The sequence below is a fragment of the Artemia franciscana genome, chromosome 17 (genome assembly GCF_032884065.1).
Source record: "Artemia franciscana chromosome 17, ASM3288406v1, whole genome shotgun sequence".
Taxonomy (NCBI): domain Eukaryota; kingdom Metazoa; phylum Arthropoda; class Branchiopoda; order Anostraca; family Artemiidae; genus Artemia; species Artemia franciscana.
The window spans coordinates 37,615,228-37,634,907 of NC_088879.1; the positions used below are offsets into that span (position 1 = coordinate 37,615,228).

Sequence of the window (19,680 nt, forward strand, 5' to 3'; positions counted from 1 at the left end):
ATATCTCACGGGGGAGGGGATTGTATTGTTTGAAAATTTACAGTTGTATGAATAAAAACCTAAAGAGATTTAAGAGAATTTATGAAGCAGAACTAAAGAAACTAGAAATTAACTTAATCTTCAATGTAGGTTTAAATACATATTGACAATTTTTTGATTTTTTTTTTAATGGTAGCTTAGTCTCAGATTCATGGATAAAAAAATACACAAACCAAAATTTTCGAATATTGTTTTTGAGAATAATTACTTCTTTTTTTTTCTAGGAAATGGTTGACCTGATTATGAGCAAGGAAAAACAAAAACAAGCAAATGATGGTTTGAAGCCACCTGAACTGCCATCTACCTTTCGTGGAAAACAGTCCTTTGGAGCTCCAGGCAAGATCAATTGTCATGTAAGTCCTATGTTTACGCATTTATTATTTTTTCGGGGAGGAGGGGGTATAATCAGATTATGTTGTTTCAAAGCAACTGAAATTCTAAAAAGTCCCTTTTTAGGTAGCTATCTGTTAGATTTTCAGGGAGGAATGGGCTCATCGTAATGGTTTTGTTAGAAAGTCTCCTCCCCTGTGTTCATGGAGTCATATTGCTTAAAGTGTCTCAATAATACTGTGTCATATATTTTAAAGTCGGAAAAGATAATTTGAATTACATGGAACGTTACAAAGGCTTAAAAAGTGGACATGCTCCGATTGGCTGAAAGCCTGAAATAAAACCTTCAATTTCTTTAGCCAAAAAAAGGAGATTTTTTTGGCTTTTCAGGTAGAAAGCGTTTCAACTTTTGTCAAAACTGTTCAGCTTATAAAAAAAGCTCTATCTTGGTAGTCCCTTATCACATGGAAAAGCGTTACATAATTAATCGAGTCTATTTTCAGTTATGTTTTTTCGCCTTTATTTCAAAAGATACTAATAAGGAAATTGCGTGCAAGTTTTTTTTCTTGTTGTGGATAGGTGCTTTCACAGGAAGTTATTAGAAAGAGTTAGAGACTTTCCTTCGCTGAAACAAATTTCAAATAAAGCGTGGTATTCTGTAACACAAACTTCTTAATTATCTCTTTACAATCTATAAAATAAAAGGGAAATAAAAGGGAAGTTATAATTATAATAAAAGGGAAAATTTGGTGTAAAGCGTAGCTATGCACAATATCCATTCTTAATGAGTGCATCCACATACATTTCTCCAGTTTATAAAGATGTGCCAAATTTGTCCTAAGATAGTAATAAAAAAATTGCTTGGCTGAATTTAATGAAATTCTAAATGTTTGACATTTATGCATATACAGGATAGGAGAGGTGTCCCCTTGTTTATGTTTCGCACATGGAAAAATTAATTTTTGAGAAATCCTAATGCGCAGGCTTGGAAATTCCGGTTTCTAAATCATCAGGTTCCTCTTGCCTCTAATAAAAGTCACTCGTGATTTTCTTTTTTTTTATGGCACTTGGTATTAACCAAGTGACATATAGCAATCACAAATTCTGTCGGTCTGTCTGTCTGTCTGTCGGTCCCGCTTTTGCTACTTTAGGCACTTTAAGGTAAGCTAGGACGGTGAAATTTGGCAGGCGTATCAGGGACAGGACCAGATTAAATTACAAATAGTTGTTTTTTTCGATTTGACCATCTGGGGGGAGTGGGGGGCCAGTTAATTCGAAAAATAGAAAAAATGAAGTATTTTTAACTTACGAACAGTTAATCAGATCTTAATGAAATTTGATGTTTGGAAGTATATTGTGTCTCAGAGCTCTTATTTTAAATCCTGACTGGATCTGGTGACATTGGGGGGGGGGAGTTGGGAGGAGGAAACCTAAAATCTTGGAAAAAACTTAGAGTGGAGGGATCGGGATGAAACTTGGTGGGAAAAATAAGCACAAGTCCTAGATACATGACTTGAATAACCGGAACAGATACGCTCTCTTTGGGGTAGTTGGGGGGGGGGGGTTAATTCTGAAAAATTGGAAAAAATAGGTATTTTTAACTTACGAATGGGTGATTGGATCTCAATGAAATTTGATATTTAGAAGGATATCGTGTCTCAAAGCTCTTATTTTAAATCTCGACCGGATCTGGTGACATTGGGGGGAGTCTGTGGGGACATACAATCATGGAAAACGCTTAGAGTGGAGGGATCTGGAAGAAACCTGGTGGGAAAAATAAGCAGAAGTCTTAGATACATGATTGACATAATTGGAACGGATCCGCTCTATTTGGGGAAATGGGGGCAGGGTTAATTCTGAAAAATTAGAAAAAATGACGTATTTTTAACTTACGAAGGAGTGATCGGTTCTTCATGAAACTTCATATTTAGAAGGATCTCGTAACTCAGATCTCCTATTTCAAATCTTAACCGGATCCAGTGTCATTGGGGGGAGGGGACCGGAAATCTTAGAAAATACTTAAAGCGGAGAGATCAGGATGAAACTGGATGGGAAGAATAAAAACAAGTCTAAGATACTTGACTGACATAACCGGACTGGATCCGTTCTCTTTGGTGGAGTTGGGGGGGGGGGGGTAATTTGGAAAAAAGAGATATTTGTAACTTACGAACGGGTGATCAAGTCTTAATAAAATTTGATATTTAGAAGGATCTTGTTCTTTAAAGCTCTTATTTTAAATTCCGACCAGATCCTGTGACATTGGGGGGAGATGGAGGGGGAAACCGGAATTCTTGGAAAACGTGAAAATTGGGGTATTTTATCTTACGAATAGGTGATCGGATCTTAATTAAACTTGATGTGTAGAAGAATCTTATGTCTCAGATACTCCATTTTCGACTCGAATTGGATCCGGGGACACAGGGGGCTGGAGGAGGGAAAGAAATCTTGGAAAAACGCTTACATTAGAGAGATCAGGACGGAACTTGATGGGAAGAATAAGCACAAGTTCTAGATACGCTTTAAGCATCCCGAAGTACTGGTTCTGCCTGCTTACCAGTGGGTAAAGGCAGGCATACTTAGCAGCCCCTACCCCTGGGGTGTAAGAGGGGACTCATCAGGTGAGACCTATGCTAATTTTAACTTGCTCCTGCTTTGTTATTTGAAATTTTCTGCTAGATTGTGAACCTTATCCTGCCTTATACCCAGCCTGCCATATACCACTGCTTACTCTGTACCTGTCTTGTTGTTCACATTAAGCAAGTAATGAAAAGTCAAATCAAGCCACCCCGTGAACTTAGGTCAGACAGCTCACTCCAATTCTCTGGATCAGAATCCGTCTCAGAGCAAATACTCATGCTGACTAACCACATGAATAATATAAAAATTAAACACAAAATGTTAGCAGATTCACTGCATCCTGACAGCCTTAAATCTTCAGTGAAAGGGTTACTTGAGGCTGTGACCAAAATGAAAGAGGAACAGGCATTCATTCAACATGATGTCACTATTTCTTCAGATAAGCTGGATGCAATCAAGCAGGATGTGTATGCTGGCCTCAGCCTAGATCTCAGTAGTCTAGTTGATAAGACCCTTGAAAGCTATAATAAACGCATATTTTCAATTGAATCTTCTTTGACTACTCTAGGGTCATCAATGAAAGACCTTGAGAGCTCTTTCAGGCCTATCCAGTCTAACCGGGCAAGATTAAATGATCGTTTTGAACAGCAGGCTTTGAGCAACCAAATTATTGTCTTTGGGGTGAAAGAAGATGCCCCCATTGAAAACACTGAAAGTCAGTTCATGTCACTATGTGCTGTGAAATTTCCTGGTATACCAATTACCCAGTCTGATGTTGTCTCAGCCAAAAGAATTGGCAAACCATCTGCCAAACCCAGACCCATAGTTGTAGAATTTTGTAATTTACGAATTCGCCAACTGCTTCTCAGACAAAAGAAGGATTTGAAAGGATCTGGGACACTATTTTCTGAGATGCTTACAAAACCACGCTTACAGCTTCTTTCATATGCCAAGTCAAAGCTTGGTTTACGTAATGTTTGGTCTAGTAAAGGTGATATCCTGTATAAAACTCAGTCTGGAAGAGTAGTTAAGTTCAGTGATCAGGATGAAATTGATTTGTGTGCTGCAAATGCAGAGAATTAAAGTGATGGATTTTAGTTCACTTTGTTATAATGTGTTGAATTGTTTTTGTATGAATTTATTTTATGTTCTTACATTTTTCCTCTTTCACTCTTCACTGTCTTCACATAATTTTGACTTGTGCTATATTATGCTTTGGGGCAATACCTTGGATGATATGTCCCTTGCCACTAATATTGCTCTATGTTTGTTTGTGATTCTACCACCTTCATGCAGCTTGCTTTCTGTTTTACTCTTGTCATGTCAGCATACTTATAGCTCACATAATTTTAACTGGTTACACATTATATTTTGTGCCACTCCTTTAATTAATATGTGCCTTTCCACTGATTTTTCTTTATGTTTGTTTGTGATCCTATCACCATCATGTTGCATGACTTCTAGAATGTTCTTGTTATGTCTGCACACTTGCAGCTCATGAAATTTTGACTGGTCCCATATTATATTTTGGGCCAATAATATGATTAATATATGCCATCCTACTGAATTTTCTTTATTTTATTTTTGTTTTTGACTCTCTCACCTTCATGTAGGCCAATTTCTATCATATTTTTGTCATGTCAGCATAATTGCAGCTCTTATAATCTTGAATGGCTCCACATTATACTTTTGGCCAATATTTTGACAAATATATGCCATCCCACTATTATTTCCTTATTTATGTTTGTGATCATATCACCTTTATTTTGCCTTAATTCTACCATATCTTTGTTTTGTGTGTTCACATGCAGATCACATAATTTTGATTGCTCATATCTATTTTGGTCTTATACTTTCAACATTGTGTGTCATACCATTGATATTTATTTATATTTGTTTGTGTTCCTATCACCTTCATGTATGCTATTTTCTATCACACTTTTGTCATGTCAGCACACTTACAGCTCACATAAATTTTACTGGTCCCATATTGTAAATTTAGCCTATTCTTCAAATATTATGAGCCATCCTACTAATGTCTCTTTATGTTTGTTTGAGATCCTATTGCCTTTACGTAGCCTGATTTCTGTCATTGTTTGTCACGCCTTAACACTCGCAGCTCATCTATTCCTGACTGGTGCCACATTATTTGACCCTTTTCTTTGGTTAATATTTGCCATCCCACTGATATTTCTTTCTCTTTGTTTATGATTCCATCACCTTCAAGTGTACTATGGATAGTGTGTCATTTGTGAAGGTATTGTATGTCTGAGATAAATATGGGTGATTTCTCTTTCCTTTTGAATTCTTCTATTCTTAATTCAGTTATATTTGATCAACCAAGTAGTGCTGGTAAAAAAGAGGCACACACTTTTGACCCTCTCCTTGAATCTATGGTTAGTTCTAGCTGTAATTATCACACCACCATTGATTATTGTGATAAATATTATGCCCTCACTCTCTTCAAACAGTTGCTTTAATGTTTTTTGTTTGAATGGGCGTGGGATAAGAGATAAGTGGGACACTCTTAAATCGTATCTGTGGTCTGATAATTCTTGCCCTTTTGATGTCATAGGCTTGACGGAAACATGGTTATCTGACAGTGATAATTTTACAGCTTATGACATGCATGGTTATATTGCTATTCATGTCCCTAGAATGGTAACAAAGTGTTCTGGGGGGTATTTCTTTGTTCATAAAATCTATTATTGAATTTTGTAGAAGATCTGATCTTGAATCCTTGTTTACATCGGTGGTGTCTAATAGTAGGACAGTTTATTCTCTTGTTATTGATCTGAAAAGCCAGTTTGCATGTGATACTGTTTGTTTGTTTTATAAGCCCCCTCCTTTTCCAACACATCTGTTCTGTGATTTGCTTGATCAGCTTTCTGGTGTGGGGACTTTCTCTAAAAAACGGATTTGTGTTTTGGGAGACTTTAATTGTAATATGTTAAATGCTGGATCAAATGATGAATGTGACCATCTTTTTGATGTATTTTCTTCTTCTGGGCTACTTCCTTGAATTTTTTTTCCTTCACGTGTTGACCTTTCAAGAAATTCTGCCACTTTAATAGATAATATTTTCACTTCTCATTCTCCTAATTTGAAGTTCTCGTCTGGTCTTGTTTTCACTGATCTTTCTGATCACTTCCCTATTTATCTAATTTATCTGTATCTGTTTATTCTATTTATCTATTTATCTGTGCCTAAAACAGAGATTACTGTGGATGAGAAAGGCGAGTCTTCTTTTAGAACTTTTACAGATAGAGAAATTTCTAAGTTAATACATAGTCTTCAGAGTAATGATTGGTCTAGTGTTCTTGAAGCTAATAATGCTGACTGTGCAACTAGATTATTTTTGTGTCGTATGGGCACTCTGTTGGATAAGCATTTTCCTCTTAGAAAGATGCCAAGGAATTTTACACCTAAATGCCCATGGATGTCTAGAGGTCTGATCAATGCAACCCATATGAAGGCGTCTTTGTTCAAGGCTGCATGTAAAAGTAAGACACAGGAAGATCTTCTGAGGTATAAACATTACAAAAATGTGCTCACTTCTTCAGTTCGTTTAGCAAAAAAGCTGTATTTTTCGCGTCGAATTAATGAGTGTAAAGGGAATTTGCGCAAGGTTTGGACTGTAATTAATGAAGCTCTCTCCCGCAAGAAACTCAAACAATCTTCCCCATCTCTTTATAGGAAAGCTGATGGATCTGTTGTTTACAAAAAATCCTTAGCAAGTTCCTTCAATTCGTATTTCACCACACTTCCCTCAGTTCTCATTCCACCCCCGAGTAGAGTAAGTTGTTTTCCTATGACAGAAAAGTCTTTTTTCCTTTCCCCATGTAGTACTACTGAGATTTCTAGTATTATTTCTCAGCTTCCAAGCAGTTGTTCAGTTGATAGAGTTGGTTTGAGTAATAATGTCCTTAAAAAAATCAGTCAGTTTGTTTCTCATCCCATCTCACACATAACTAACCTCTCTCTTTCTTCTGGTATTTTCCCTCATTTATTTAAAGTTGCTACCGTTGTACCCTTGCATAAAAAAGGTGATTCTTCTCTAATTTCAAATTACAGACCTATTTCTCTTCTTCCTGTCATCTCAAAGGTTGTTGAAAAAGTAGTGTATCGTCGACTCTCTTCATTTGTATTTAGTACTAATTCGACTGCTGGAAATCCTCTCATCACTAACCATCAGTATGGTTTTCGTCCCTCATTCTCTACCTTGCATGCACTTTCTGATGCAACTGAGTTTGTGCGTGTTAATCTGGACAAGGGCTTGTGTGTTTTGGGTCTATTTCTTGACTTTTCAAAGGCCTTTGATATGGTTGACCACAATGTTCTTCTGTCTAAACTATCTTTATTTGGAGTGCATGGAGTCCCACTAGAATGGTTTAGGTCCCACCTCTCAGAGAGATCTCAGTATGTTTTGGTTAACCGTACTTCTTCCTCTACTTTGCCTGTATTAAAAGGTGTCCCACAAGACTCTGTGCTTGGACCACTTTTATTTCTAATTTACATCAATGATCTTGTTGATGGTCTTCATCCCCATGTTCACCCTGTTCTTTTTGCTGATGACTGTAACTTTTTCATTGCTGCAATGGACCTACCATCTGCCACTTCTATAGCTCAAGGTCTTCTTGATAAAGTAAAGGATTGGTGCTGGTCAAATGTTATGGCTCTTAACAGCCGAAAGAGTGCCATTGTCGACTTCAGGACCCCTTACCGTATGCGAGACGTACAGGAGCCAATCACCCTGACTTTTGGGAATGATATTATACCACAAGCTACTGTGGTGAAATTTCTTGGTGTGTATCTTGACTGTTTTCTTTCTTTTAAACCGCATATAACTCACACCCGTTCCTTAATCCTCCGCCAGTCTTCAATGTTGCACCGGATTAACTCATTTCTTCCTCCTGATATTATGGTTTCTCTTTATTATGCTTTTATTTATCCTTACCTTTCTTATTGCTGCTCTGTCTGGGGTAATACTAATAAATCTCTTCTCTGCTCACTTCAAAGAGCCCAAAATAGGGCAGTGAAGGCTATTTTTCTTCTCCCTCGGCTTTACCCTTCCTCTGATCTTTATAATGATACTGGAATAGCTCCGCTGGATCATATTATAGGTAAAAGTACTCTTTATTTTGCGCATTCTGCTTTTCTAGGTACTCTCCCACCGCCCCTACAGCCGTTTTTCTCACGAACAGGCTCAGGTAGGTACTTTTCTTCTTTACGTAATTCTTTTCGACGATTTATTTTACCAAAACGATCTTCTACAGCAGCCCAGAGGTCTCCAGTATATCAATCAATTCTATTATGGAACTCCATCCCTTCGGATGTCCCTCTTTTTCTTTCTGCAAAAGCATTATTTCGTCGGGTCTTTCCAATTCAATAATTTTTCTCTCTTTATTAATCCTTTCCTAATTTGTATGTCTCTTCTCTTCTTTTAAAATCATTTTCAGCTATATGTTAAATCTCCTTCTAAATCTTCTATCTGTTAAATATCCTATCTATTCAATGTCCTTGTCTTGTTCAAGTGTTTTTTTTTTTTTTTTTTTTTTTTTTGTATATATTTTATAATAGTGTTTTATTCTTGTTCTCTGTGGTCCATTACAAGCAAAGCTTCTTGGGCCTAGTAACCCCTTTACTTTTGTTATAGTTTTTTCTTCTAGCATCAATAAATTGATTGATTGATTGATTGATTGATTGAGGTATTTTTAACTTAAGAACGGGTGACTGTATCTTAATGAAATTTGATATTTAGAAGGAATTCATGTCTCAGAGCTCTTATTTTAGATCTCGACGAGATCTGTTGACATTGGGGGGAGTTGGAGGGAGAAATCGGAAATCTTCGAAAACGCTTAGAGTGGAGGAATCGGGATGAAGCTTGGTGGATAGAATAATCAAATGTCGTAAATACGTGATTGACGTAACCGTACTGTATTCGCTCTCTTTGGGGGAGTTGGGGGGAGGGGCTCAGTGATTTGGCGGGTTTGGTGCTTCTGGACGTGCTAGGACGATGAAAATTGGTTGGTGTGTCAGGGAGCTGCACAAATTGACTTGATAAAGTCGTTTTCCCAGATTGGATCATCTGGGGGGCTAAAGGGAGAGTAAAAGTTAGAAAAAATTAGGTATTTATAACTTACGAATGGGTGATCGGATCTTAATGAATTTTTATATTTAGAAGGACATCGTGACTCAGAGCTCTTATTTTAAATCCCGACCGACATTAAGCCTCTGATTTTTCTTTTAAATCAATCTATTGATTCTTAGAATTTTGTTAGAGCTCGTACCATATGAGCTCTTGGCTCTTAGCTCTTCTGGCCTCGTCACAAGTGCCATATGAGCTCCTAGCTCTTGTTTAGTATTATGAGTGCACAAAAGTCTAATCTAAAAAGACGTTCAAAATGATCTATTTTAATTTTAATTTAATTTAAAATTTTCATACATCATTTTTATACAATCATAATAGGGAGGGGGTTAATTCCAGATTCGCCTCTCACTCATCGGACTATCTGTCTTTGCTTTTTCTACAATTAGCCATGGCTTGATGCCCACAACTATTTGATTTTAATTCAAAATCGAATTTTTCATTTTCATTTCAATTTTTATCGGTAAGGTAATATTTAATATTGATTTTAAGAGAGAAATCATCCTCTATATCCCCCTGCTCCTATGTATTGGTATGCACATTGGCTAGGCATTGAGGTACTTTTGTCTAGGTACTGATTTGCTTAAGGAATGTGAATGATAGAACCTTAAACAACATCCTCCTATCGTTAATGCTTTCATCATACTTTGAATATACACTGTGAATATAGATCCGCATTTTTGAGTCAAAAACACTTTTAAATTGAAAAAAAGAACATTTTTCCATCAAAAATATAAACGATGGGAGACAATTTTGTATAAAACTGGCTAAGAAGCTTATTAACACATGTAAGGCAGAAACGATAATCATTTATTGATTGTTAGCATAAACCCTTTATGTTTAGAATAAGATGTTGGGTTAAGTTTGATTCTAATCATGACGCAATTAACAAATAGTTCTGATATAGTGTTTTGAGCCCATAGTTACTTCAATGGTTTAAACAAAATGAAAATTGCAACTTGGAGTGTTGCAACACTAAAAAACATCTATTGTTTCAAAATTTTATCTGATGTATTCATATGTTTTGAACTAGACTTATTAGGAATTTCAAAAACTCAAATTCCATGGGGTAGTAAACTGAATTTATGTACTCAGGCGGGAAGGATGGGTCCTATAGGTAGGGAGTAGGGCTCATGATGAGCAAGGAAGCTGCTAAGTCTAGTGTAGGATGAGAAGGTGTTAATAATAGAGACAGGATCTCAGGGTAGGAATATGGTGTTTCTATTGGGAAATTTTAATGCCCAGATTAGTAGAAACAGAGATAGATGGTATCCTTGCCTTGTTTAAATTTGTTTAGGAAAAAAAAACGTACTAATGCAATTTTGCAGGTATAACAATCTAGTTATAACCAATACACTTATTTGGCTATGAAAGGGCCCTATGGTTAACATGGTACTCACGTGATTTTAAGAAGGCCAACCTTATTGATTATATTATTGTAAACAGAAGAATGGCAGTATTGATACAAGATACTAGGGTGTATAGGAGTGCTGCTATTGATGTTAAAAATAAAGTTGACCATGTACTAGGGGGTACTTTCTTCTGACCGACCTTATTTCAAGCAGCAAGTTGTACGAAAAATGTGGTTCTAACCCGCTGTCTAGGGCTATAGTGAGAGAAATGTTGAGATGGCTTGGGCATGTTCTGCGGATGAAAGATGACAGATTACCAAAGATTGACAGAGATCCTGAGGTGACAGATTACCGAAAATGGTTGGCCTCTTCGGTCCACACGGAAAGTAGATTGTCCTGGAATATGGTGGGAGGAGGTCGTAAGGAAGGACTTAAATGGAAATTGGAACTTCTTGGGAGAGTTTAAGGAGGGGGGTGTTGAATAGGTTTGGATCGAGGAGATAAGTGTGTAGCTCTGTTGGCCTTAAGCTGTTTGGTACTTCCCTGAGTTGTCAGTAGTTGTTGTTGCAGAAGCTATAGTAAAAGCTCGGATTGGCTAAATACATATTTTGGAATAAAAAAAATATAAATTTCGTAGAAAAAAAAAATCAGCATCATAAAATAAAATGGTTTAGGGTATTTTTTTTTCTCTAGATTATCTAAAAAGCACATTAACACATGAGAATTGATAACCATTCATTGAGTGTTAGCATAAACTTTGAATAAAATTATGAATATTAATCTGAATATTTTTGAATAATTTGAATAAAAAGCTGTTAATATTTGTATCCATCTACAAAATACAGTGTTAACTCAAGTTATATCCCAAACACCACATATTCAAAAGGTGGGTTTGATGTGGTTAAATGCTCTAAAAGAAAAACGGTAATTTTAGCTATCTGTAAAATGAAGCCAGAGTGTTGTCAATATTTCTTCATTCTTTCTTCCTTTGGCTATTATACATTAGTTGTATTTTGTTTATTTTAGACTCAACTCGTAATTGCGAAATTTACTCATCTTAACTTCATGCTTTTTTTATATACCACCTAAGTTTTTTAGTATATACCACCTAAATGTTAATTTGGGCCCTTAAGACTGATTTTGAATATCAGTCTGAAATGTCAGCTAATTTATGGTCTTATACTAGCCTTATTCTTTTGGTTTCTTTTTATACTTTTTCATCTTCTAGGATGATTCAAATCTTGAATATTTCAATGTTTACCTAAGTCTAATTTTCTAATTGGCTGTCTGCAGCTGGGAATTTCAGAGAATAGAAACTAGCTCTCTAGAATACAAATAATCTGAAAGACCCTGCTGTCCCTTGATAAAAGGATTTTGTATTAAACCCTGCTTGTTTTTAAAGAAGAAAAGGTGGATTCTGATATATGTTAGAATAAAAAAAAAAAAACTTGAATAAGATATGTGATTTTGTGTTCTCTCTAGCCAATTGAACCATTCTAAACTGATTTACAAATGACAACCGTTATTTTGGGTAATCTTAACAGTAAAAGTTTATTACAAATTTGGAAATGGCGGAGAGGAATGATACGAAAGGTACCTCCTAAACCTTAACTACTAACAACAAAATAATCCAGGTTTCTATTAACATGGGTTTTTCTATGGCTCAGTAATAAACGCAAATTCAGGAATGCACTTTGTACTAACAGTTACGCAGCACATTGACTAAGATACTCTCCTTTAGATATAGAGGCTGTTAGCTTCTGACATTTTGCGTTAAAGATGCGGATAATAAAAATTATGATATTTTAATTTTTTATGAGAAGGATCTGGAAGGGAATCCTGCAAAGACCCGGAAAACAGTCAACTCAGTAATCCACTCAACCAGGAAATCAATTACCTCAGATTACCTCATCGCCACAAGAAATGGCTGATAGGATGTGCGACTGTTTTGCAACTATAGGGGCAAACGTGGCAGATTTAAGAGCTTGTTACTATGAAGAGGAGTTTTTTTTTCAGTTTTTACCTGCTGATAGGGACGCTTCTGCCTATGTGCATTCAGTAAATGCTGAAGATCTTTGAAAGACAGTTTGGAGGATGAAAAGTAAACTAAAAGCAGTGATTGTTCTTTGCTGAAAGTTTTGAAACATGTGTTTCCAGTTGTACCAGAACATCTGGTGTGCCTGTTCAATCAGTGTATAAAATGGGGCATTTTTCCTGGTTGTATTAATTCCATTAAAGTTATACTATTATTCAATGGTGCTTATATGAATTCGTTACATAAACGTAAACCTAATTTCTTCTACCAGCGTTCAGTTGGGTGTTTAAGAAGATAATCAATGTAAGATGTGATTCACTGTATTGCATGTGTGCGCTGTTTAATGTCAGCATCAGAACTGCTCAATTCCGACTATTCTTTCTATAATCAGACTCAAGCAACATTGCCAATTCAGGATAAGGCATTCGTAGAAAGTTAAATCCATCAATAATTTCCCTTAGTCGCTTTTCGTATAGTTCAATCATATATGCTCATACACCAGTAGTCTGGTTATGTCAAAACCGAAGAACGTGGTGTCTTTGTTCAGCCTTCCAAGATAAGGAATACACACTTTCTTGATATTACGTGAAGGGGCAGATCATATATGACGTCATCATGGTAAAAAAAAAGAGGATATTCAACATAATTTTATTTTTTTAAGTTTTTAGTGTGACATCATGTTTGTAAACTGTCCTATATGACCCCATTCGTGTGTTATACCATCTTCTATATGAAAAGTATTTTTTGTCAAACGTTAGGAAGGGGAGTATATAAGACGATTTGTATTATTAACTGTTATCGGAAGTGCATATATTGATAAAATTTGGAAGTAACTGAACATTTGAAAGTGGTCGAAAAATCAAATGTACAAATTTAACAAATAACAGAGAAGACAGTGAGTTAAGAAACATGAGTTTAGTAAAAACGAGATGATGAATTAGTAAAAGCAACTTAAAAGGACTATTGGCTTGCAAAGTATTTGCCTTCTCAAAATCTTCGGCTAGTATTTTGTGTCAATGTTTAAAAAAAAAAAAAAGAAAGCGCGTTCGTTTCATTAAATAGGTAAATAGCTAGGTGGATCCATTTAGATAATAAAACTTTATGTGTCTTTGTTTAACAACAACAACAACAAATATCCCTTCCCCCCGCAAGTCTCAATGGCCAGATTTGAAAATCCATGTTCTTGCAGATCGTAAGAAAATTAGATCTGTTACCATCATCTATTTTGGAAAGGATATTCATTTTTAAGCTGAAGTAGTTAAAGATGTGGGAAATGTTTTAAATGTTTGAAATATGTGCTTAAGTTTGACGAAGGAGGTAACATTCAATTACTGATTATTAGTTAAGTAAGATCTTATCCAAAGTTCAATAAAAAATGGAATTGAAAAACAAATTCAAATATAAATTTAAATTTGACATAAAAGTTAAAATTTAATTATTGTGTATCAGATAGATAAGAATAAATCATAGGCTATTAAGAATTCAATGACAAATTTGAATTAAAAAAAATAATTGTAGAAAATTTTATATAGAAATTCTTTATGAAGAAACTAGATAAACGATGTTTTTATGCGGCTAATATAGCCTATGTAGGATTTCATAATTCTTTAAGATTCGTTATATTTTGTAAATAATTTCATATCGTCTCTAAAGGATCTACCGTACATTTTATAGTTTGGAAATTATTCCAAATTACGACTAAAAATTACCAATTCTATTGTGACCAATAAGATTACTTATGGTAAGCAAGATTTGTGAAATTTGCCAAAAAGTAACTGCAGGTTACGTTATGTTTACATAGTATTTATGTGCAGTGCAATTGTTTCCTTCCGGAAGTTCTCTTTTCCACGACCGTTCTTAGAAAAAAAAAAGTCAGAAAAATAATATTTTTCTCTTTTAGCTCTGTAATGCCAACATTCGTCGTATTGATTTTCAAGCTCATATGCTGGTTGCCCACTCAGCTGCATCAATTCAACAGACGAACCATTTTAATTGCCCAGTTTGTCCAAAAACGTTTGCTACCTCCAAAGACTACTTCCAACATAAAATAATGGTAAGTCCCGTTGTACTATTAATCATCATAATTTCTTGTTTTTCGCTTTGGTATCTTGTTCTATTGGATACAGAGGATATAATTATTTCGCATGGGTATGGAGGGTGAGGGGGGACTTATGTCCCAAAATCTAGGACGGGGCAGTTTTGCTATTTTCCTAAGAAAATAGTAAATATGAGGCATCTTTCAATGATGGTTTTCTCAGATGATGGTTTTTTTTAATCTGGGAAAGGGGCAAAAAAAATCTAGGGGTCAAACATTAAAATTTTAACAATGGTAAAATGTTGGGGGGATTCTGGTAACGTAAAATTCCATTCACTTCAAATATCTGATCAGACTTCAATTCTGACTGTTTCCCATGCTACCTGCCTGGGTTAGCTGAAAAGCCAACTCGCTAAGCGTCATCAGAAAAATCATGAAAAAAATGGTTTCTAAATATTCGTGTTTTTTTTTAATGCCCCTGCGTGGGGCATTGTTTTTTACTGGACAGACACTGTGGCTTAGTTTGGTTTTTTGGCGGGTAATCAGTGGAGGGTAGTTGCTCGTCATTTACCTTTTTTTATGTCTTTTCTTTTACTTTTTGTCTCCTCCCTGCAGATAAGCTTGTGTTTGTAGGCGGGAGGTACGATCTTTTGTGTCTTTCTATTTTTTAAAGTCGTTGAGTTTTCTAATAAAACTGCCTATCTAAATCCTTAATCACCATCTTCGGAAAAAGTTAGGACCTTTTGCCTTACTCGTCTTTAAAATTACCAAGATCTAAACAGATGAATTTTTATCCTTCTTAATTAATTTAAGTCAAGTCAAGTGCTCTACTGAATTTAAATTCAGTATGTTAGCATCAATTGATGTTTGCAGCAATCTTTCTAATGAAAGGTATGATGCCCACGAGTTTTGGTGGGAATAGTTAAGAAAAAAGATCTAGAAGTTGAAAGAAGTTAGAACTTCATGAGAGGGAGAAAACAGTGAAGCTCTAAATGGACTGGACAATGGGAGAAGCTGTGGCTGCTGTGTGAGCCTCAGATGCACGACTTCTTAGAAATAGTTCTCCATCATCATAACTATTGTGAATCGTTGGCTCCCCTTAACAAGCAAAGTTGTCTCTGGAGTTTTTACCTTTGTCGCACAGCTAGTAATTTTATAACACATTTCTTGCTATTGAACTGGAATTTGAACTTCTCTATGAAACCTTTCTTGAAATATAATAACTTACATTTTTGGCTATCGCTCAGCTACATCACTTCCCCAAAGGGCGCTTTAAACTGGTTTTAATCATAATGTCTTTTCCTCAAAGCTTATTAATATCCAAAAACTAATTTAAGCCTTGCTATTACAACTTCAAAACATGTTGTCTTGAATAGGATTGCCGTGCTTCCCAATTTAAAAATTTGTAAGTAGATTGCAAATTTAGGACAGTTTAAATGTAAACTTTCAATCTGAAGGAAACCAATCCTTAAAAAACGATAGCTTGTGATTACTCTCCCGGAAAATGCCGCCCCCCGTGGCTGGTTGGTCTTCAATCTCTTTCGAATTGTAAAAAAAGAGACTAACTTTCAATTTCTGACGCAATGAACACCCTCCAAAATTTCTGAGACCATGAGGGGGAGGTGGGAACGAGGAAGAGGCAGTCCCCCTCCTATACGGAATAGATTCTGCTCATTTTGGGGTTTATGTTACTCTCTACTTTCATAGTAACAGCGTAGACCAGAAATATTCCCATAAATCAAGAGGGGTTAAATATCGATTTCAAATTTTGATTATGTTTTAAAGACACCCCTCCCCCCAAAGAAGGTTATACATCGAACTAAACTCCAGAACAATCAGAGAACTCCATTTTAGGGGTTTAAAGCGCTTATTCGCAAATATTTGGGTAAAACAACCGAAAATATACACAAGACAGTGAAATCTGTTTAGACCTTAAAAAAAAATTTGCTAGTTGGGGAAGGAGGGAGATGCCTCCGAGGGGTCTTTTAATGCCAAAACATCCCAACTCTCATTGAGCCTTCAGAGAAATACAGAAATAGTTCTAAAGGAGAGACGAGGGGAGGGTGGAGGTAGAAATTGATGTATGAAACAGTTCGTGGTAACCAATAAGTAAGGAGCGACGTGGCTCAATAGTAACCAAAGCTCTAAAAACGGAATTTTGATACCAATAGGTATATCGAAAGAATTGGAGTTGGCTGATTTCATATTAATAAGTTTCATTAGGTTTATAATCTTACTCATCACGAACCTGAGAAAATTTTGCCATATTTTTGAAAAACGAAAAAACACCACCTAAAAGTCATAGAATCTTAATGAAAATCACGCCATCCAATTCAGCGTATCAGAGAATCATAATGTAGAGGTTTCAAGCGTCTATCTGAAAAAAAATGTGGAATTTTTTATTTTTTGCCAGAAGAATGATCACGGATGAGTTTTTTTTTTCTGGGGTGATCATATTGACCCAGTGGTCATAGAATATCGTTAGAGGAATCATTCAAACGGAAATTGGAAGTTCCAGTGCCCCTTTCAAGCGACCAAAACAATTGGAGGGCAACTAGGCCCCCTCACTAGCCCTTTTTCTCGAAATTTTTAGATAGTCATTTTGTTCAGCATAGTTGAGAGGCCGAATAACTATGCTCTGGGGGATATCATGACCCTCTCACAGCCCCTAGGGAAAGGTCTTTAAGCTACAAAATTTGCCCTTTTTTACGTATAGTATTCGTTATTGGGAAGTATGCATACATTTTTCAGGTGAGGGGGGTGAATTTTGTACTAGTGGCATTTTCCAAGGGGATGATTTTCCATGGGGAGGAAAGTTTTCAGGGGTGAATTTTTTAGGGGCAGTTTTACACTGGGAGAATTTACCTGAATTCCTATGCGAAATTCTTCTTCTCTTGCTTTCTCTTTGTCGATTCAATTTTACGCGTGGAGATGTTAAGGTTAAGTGTCCTGGGTAACTTATCACCAGGATTGAATTGTCTAGAGAATAAATCCATAGGGAGTAGGGATTTTTCTGGGGAGATGTAGCCAGGTTTCTTGGCATTTCTGAAAAAAAAAGATCAGAAATATATACAAAAAACCAGTTTTTTCAATTGAAACTAAGGAGCAACATTAAAACTTAGAACAAACAGAAATTATTACGAATATGAGGGGGGTTGCTCCTTCTCAACATTTCGCTCTTTACGCTAAAGTTTAAATTATGTCCCAATTCTTTAAGAACGACTCCTGAAACACTATGTAGAACAATTTAATTAGAATTAGAACTTTTAATTAGAACAATTAGATGTTTTTTTTAAAGTACTTAAAAAACTTTAGCGTAAAAAGTGAGGTGTGGAGGAGGAGCAACCCTCCTCACATATATAATAATTTCTGTTCATTTCAAGTTTTAATGTTGCTCCTTACTTTCAGTTGAAAAAGCTTGTTTTTTATTTAATGTGAATTAAGCATTACCTTTTTGTCATAGAATAAACGTCAAATGAAGATAATTGCAATATTTAAAGCTGTAACCCGAAATCAGGAGAATAGATTAATTGAATTAGAATTGCAAAAATTCCCATGCGTTGACCAATTAGTAGCACTTTTGTACTTCAGTTTTTCTTTTTGTCTCGGACAAAATAATGAAGATTTTGAAAAAAGGCAAAGAAATTAACAAAAAGAGCTGAGCGCGTTTTTCCCGTATTTTTGTCGGAACATTTGCGCTAAGTTGATAGTATCAAGGACTGACGTTTTCGTTTGGAAAGAATGGCGCTAAGTTAGAAACAACCAAACATGAAAAGAGGAAAAGTTTAATCTGAAACTAATCCAAGTACACATATACGGACCATGTGCATGTTGCATGCAAGCCGCGACACACGTTGCGAAAGCAAAAATTGTTGTGTAGCACGCAAATTTGGGCAATTTTTACACTTTAGGAACTGACCGCGGTGGCAACTCTGATGATGACGGAAGGGGATAAGATAGGTCATAAGAGAAAGTGTAATACTCATAAAGCCATTAGCTTGATTTTGGTAGTAATTAAATTTCTTAGCATGTTAATAGGGCCTACTTATCTGACTAAGGGATGCTTTAGATAAAGCATTTTGAGAAGAAGAATGTGGTCTTAGGAAGGAGAGAAAACTCGTTTGTAAAATTCCTACGCTTAGATTAATTGTTGATGAGTGTCTCAATTATCAGATCCCTTTAGTACTGAGCAGTCACGTCGTTTGTGGGGGGCGGGCAGTTGCCCCACAGTAATTTGGAAAAAAAATCATATAGCCCATGCCCTTAACTTTCTGGATATAAATCCTTCTTGCCATCCTCAATAAGAATACTGGAGCTACGGCCCTGGTACTGAGTTTTTTGATTATGATCAGGCATTCCTGTTAAAAAAAAAAAAAAACTTTAGTGAGAATACGTTAAGTAAGCGTTGTGTGTGAGGATAATACTACTGTAATTAAGCGAGAAAAAGGGATTAATATTAAATTCAACTTCGTATCAGTTGTTTAGCAATGCTTATATCTTCAGGGATATCAACTGGGGAGTGGGGAAGGGGTTGAAGTATTTTGAAAATATTGTTTTTTACTTTCATTCAAAAAATTGAAAAATTCTCCCTCTTTGGATTTTCGAAACACCTTCTTTGTCTCTTTAGTTCAGAAAAGGGAAAGTGTCCACCCTCTTCTTCATTTTCGTACACTGATGCCAGGACTTCGTCATAAAGAATACAGCAAAGACTATGAGAGAACCTTGTAAAAAATCGAAAGTCGGGGTAAAACACTCTTCGACTGGGATCATGCAGATGCTTTGAATACCCAAAATACAGATGTTGGTGGAATAAATAAATCTTTAAACTTCAATTAAGTTTAAAGTAATCGAGAGTGAGTGACAGGGGCGTCAGGTCGAGAGAGGATATTTTAATGGATATTTATCCCCCTAGGTTTGTACCCCCCTCCTCTCCCTGATTTTGAACTTTTCATCATGTATGAAGGTTGCCATATTCTAGCCATAATGGTACTCTCGCTTTTATCTCATCTCTGGTAGCAATATTATCTGATGACACTCTTTAAATGGTTACATAGTAAGCAGGTGCATACCAAGTGTAAGCAATTTCTAGTAATCGATTTTCTCCTCTACGTGTCAATTATTGCAGCTGTATGGAAACACGCAATTCATTTAATCATTCTAGTAT

General features: G+C 35.8%; 1 protein-coding gene across 3 annotated transcripts in view; it reads left to right on the forward strand.

Moving 5' to 3' along the window:
• Positions 1-19,680, forward strand: part of LOC136038217 (uncharacterized) — a gene marked incomplete in the record, with an annotated part of 124,171 nt that overhangs the window by 71,165 nt on the left and 33,326 nt on the right. For all 3 annotated transcript variants that reach the window (XM_065721304.1, XM_065721305.1, XM_065721308.1), the window contains 2 exon segments: positions 264-392; positions 14,382-14,534. In XM_065721304.1, the coding sequence (XP_065577376.1) occupies positions 264-392; positions 14,382-14,534 (282 nt within the window).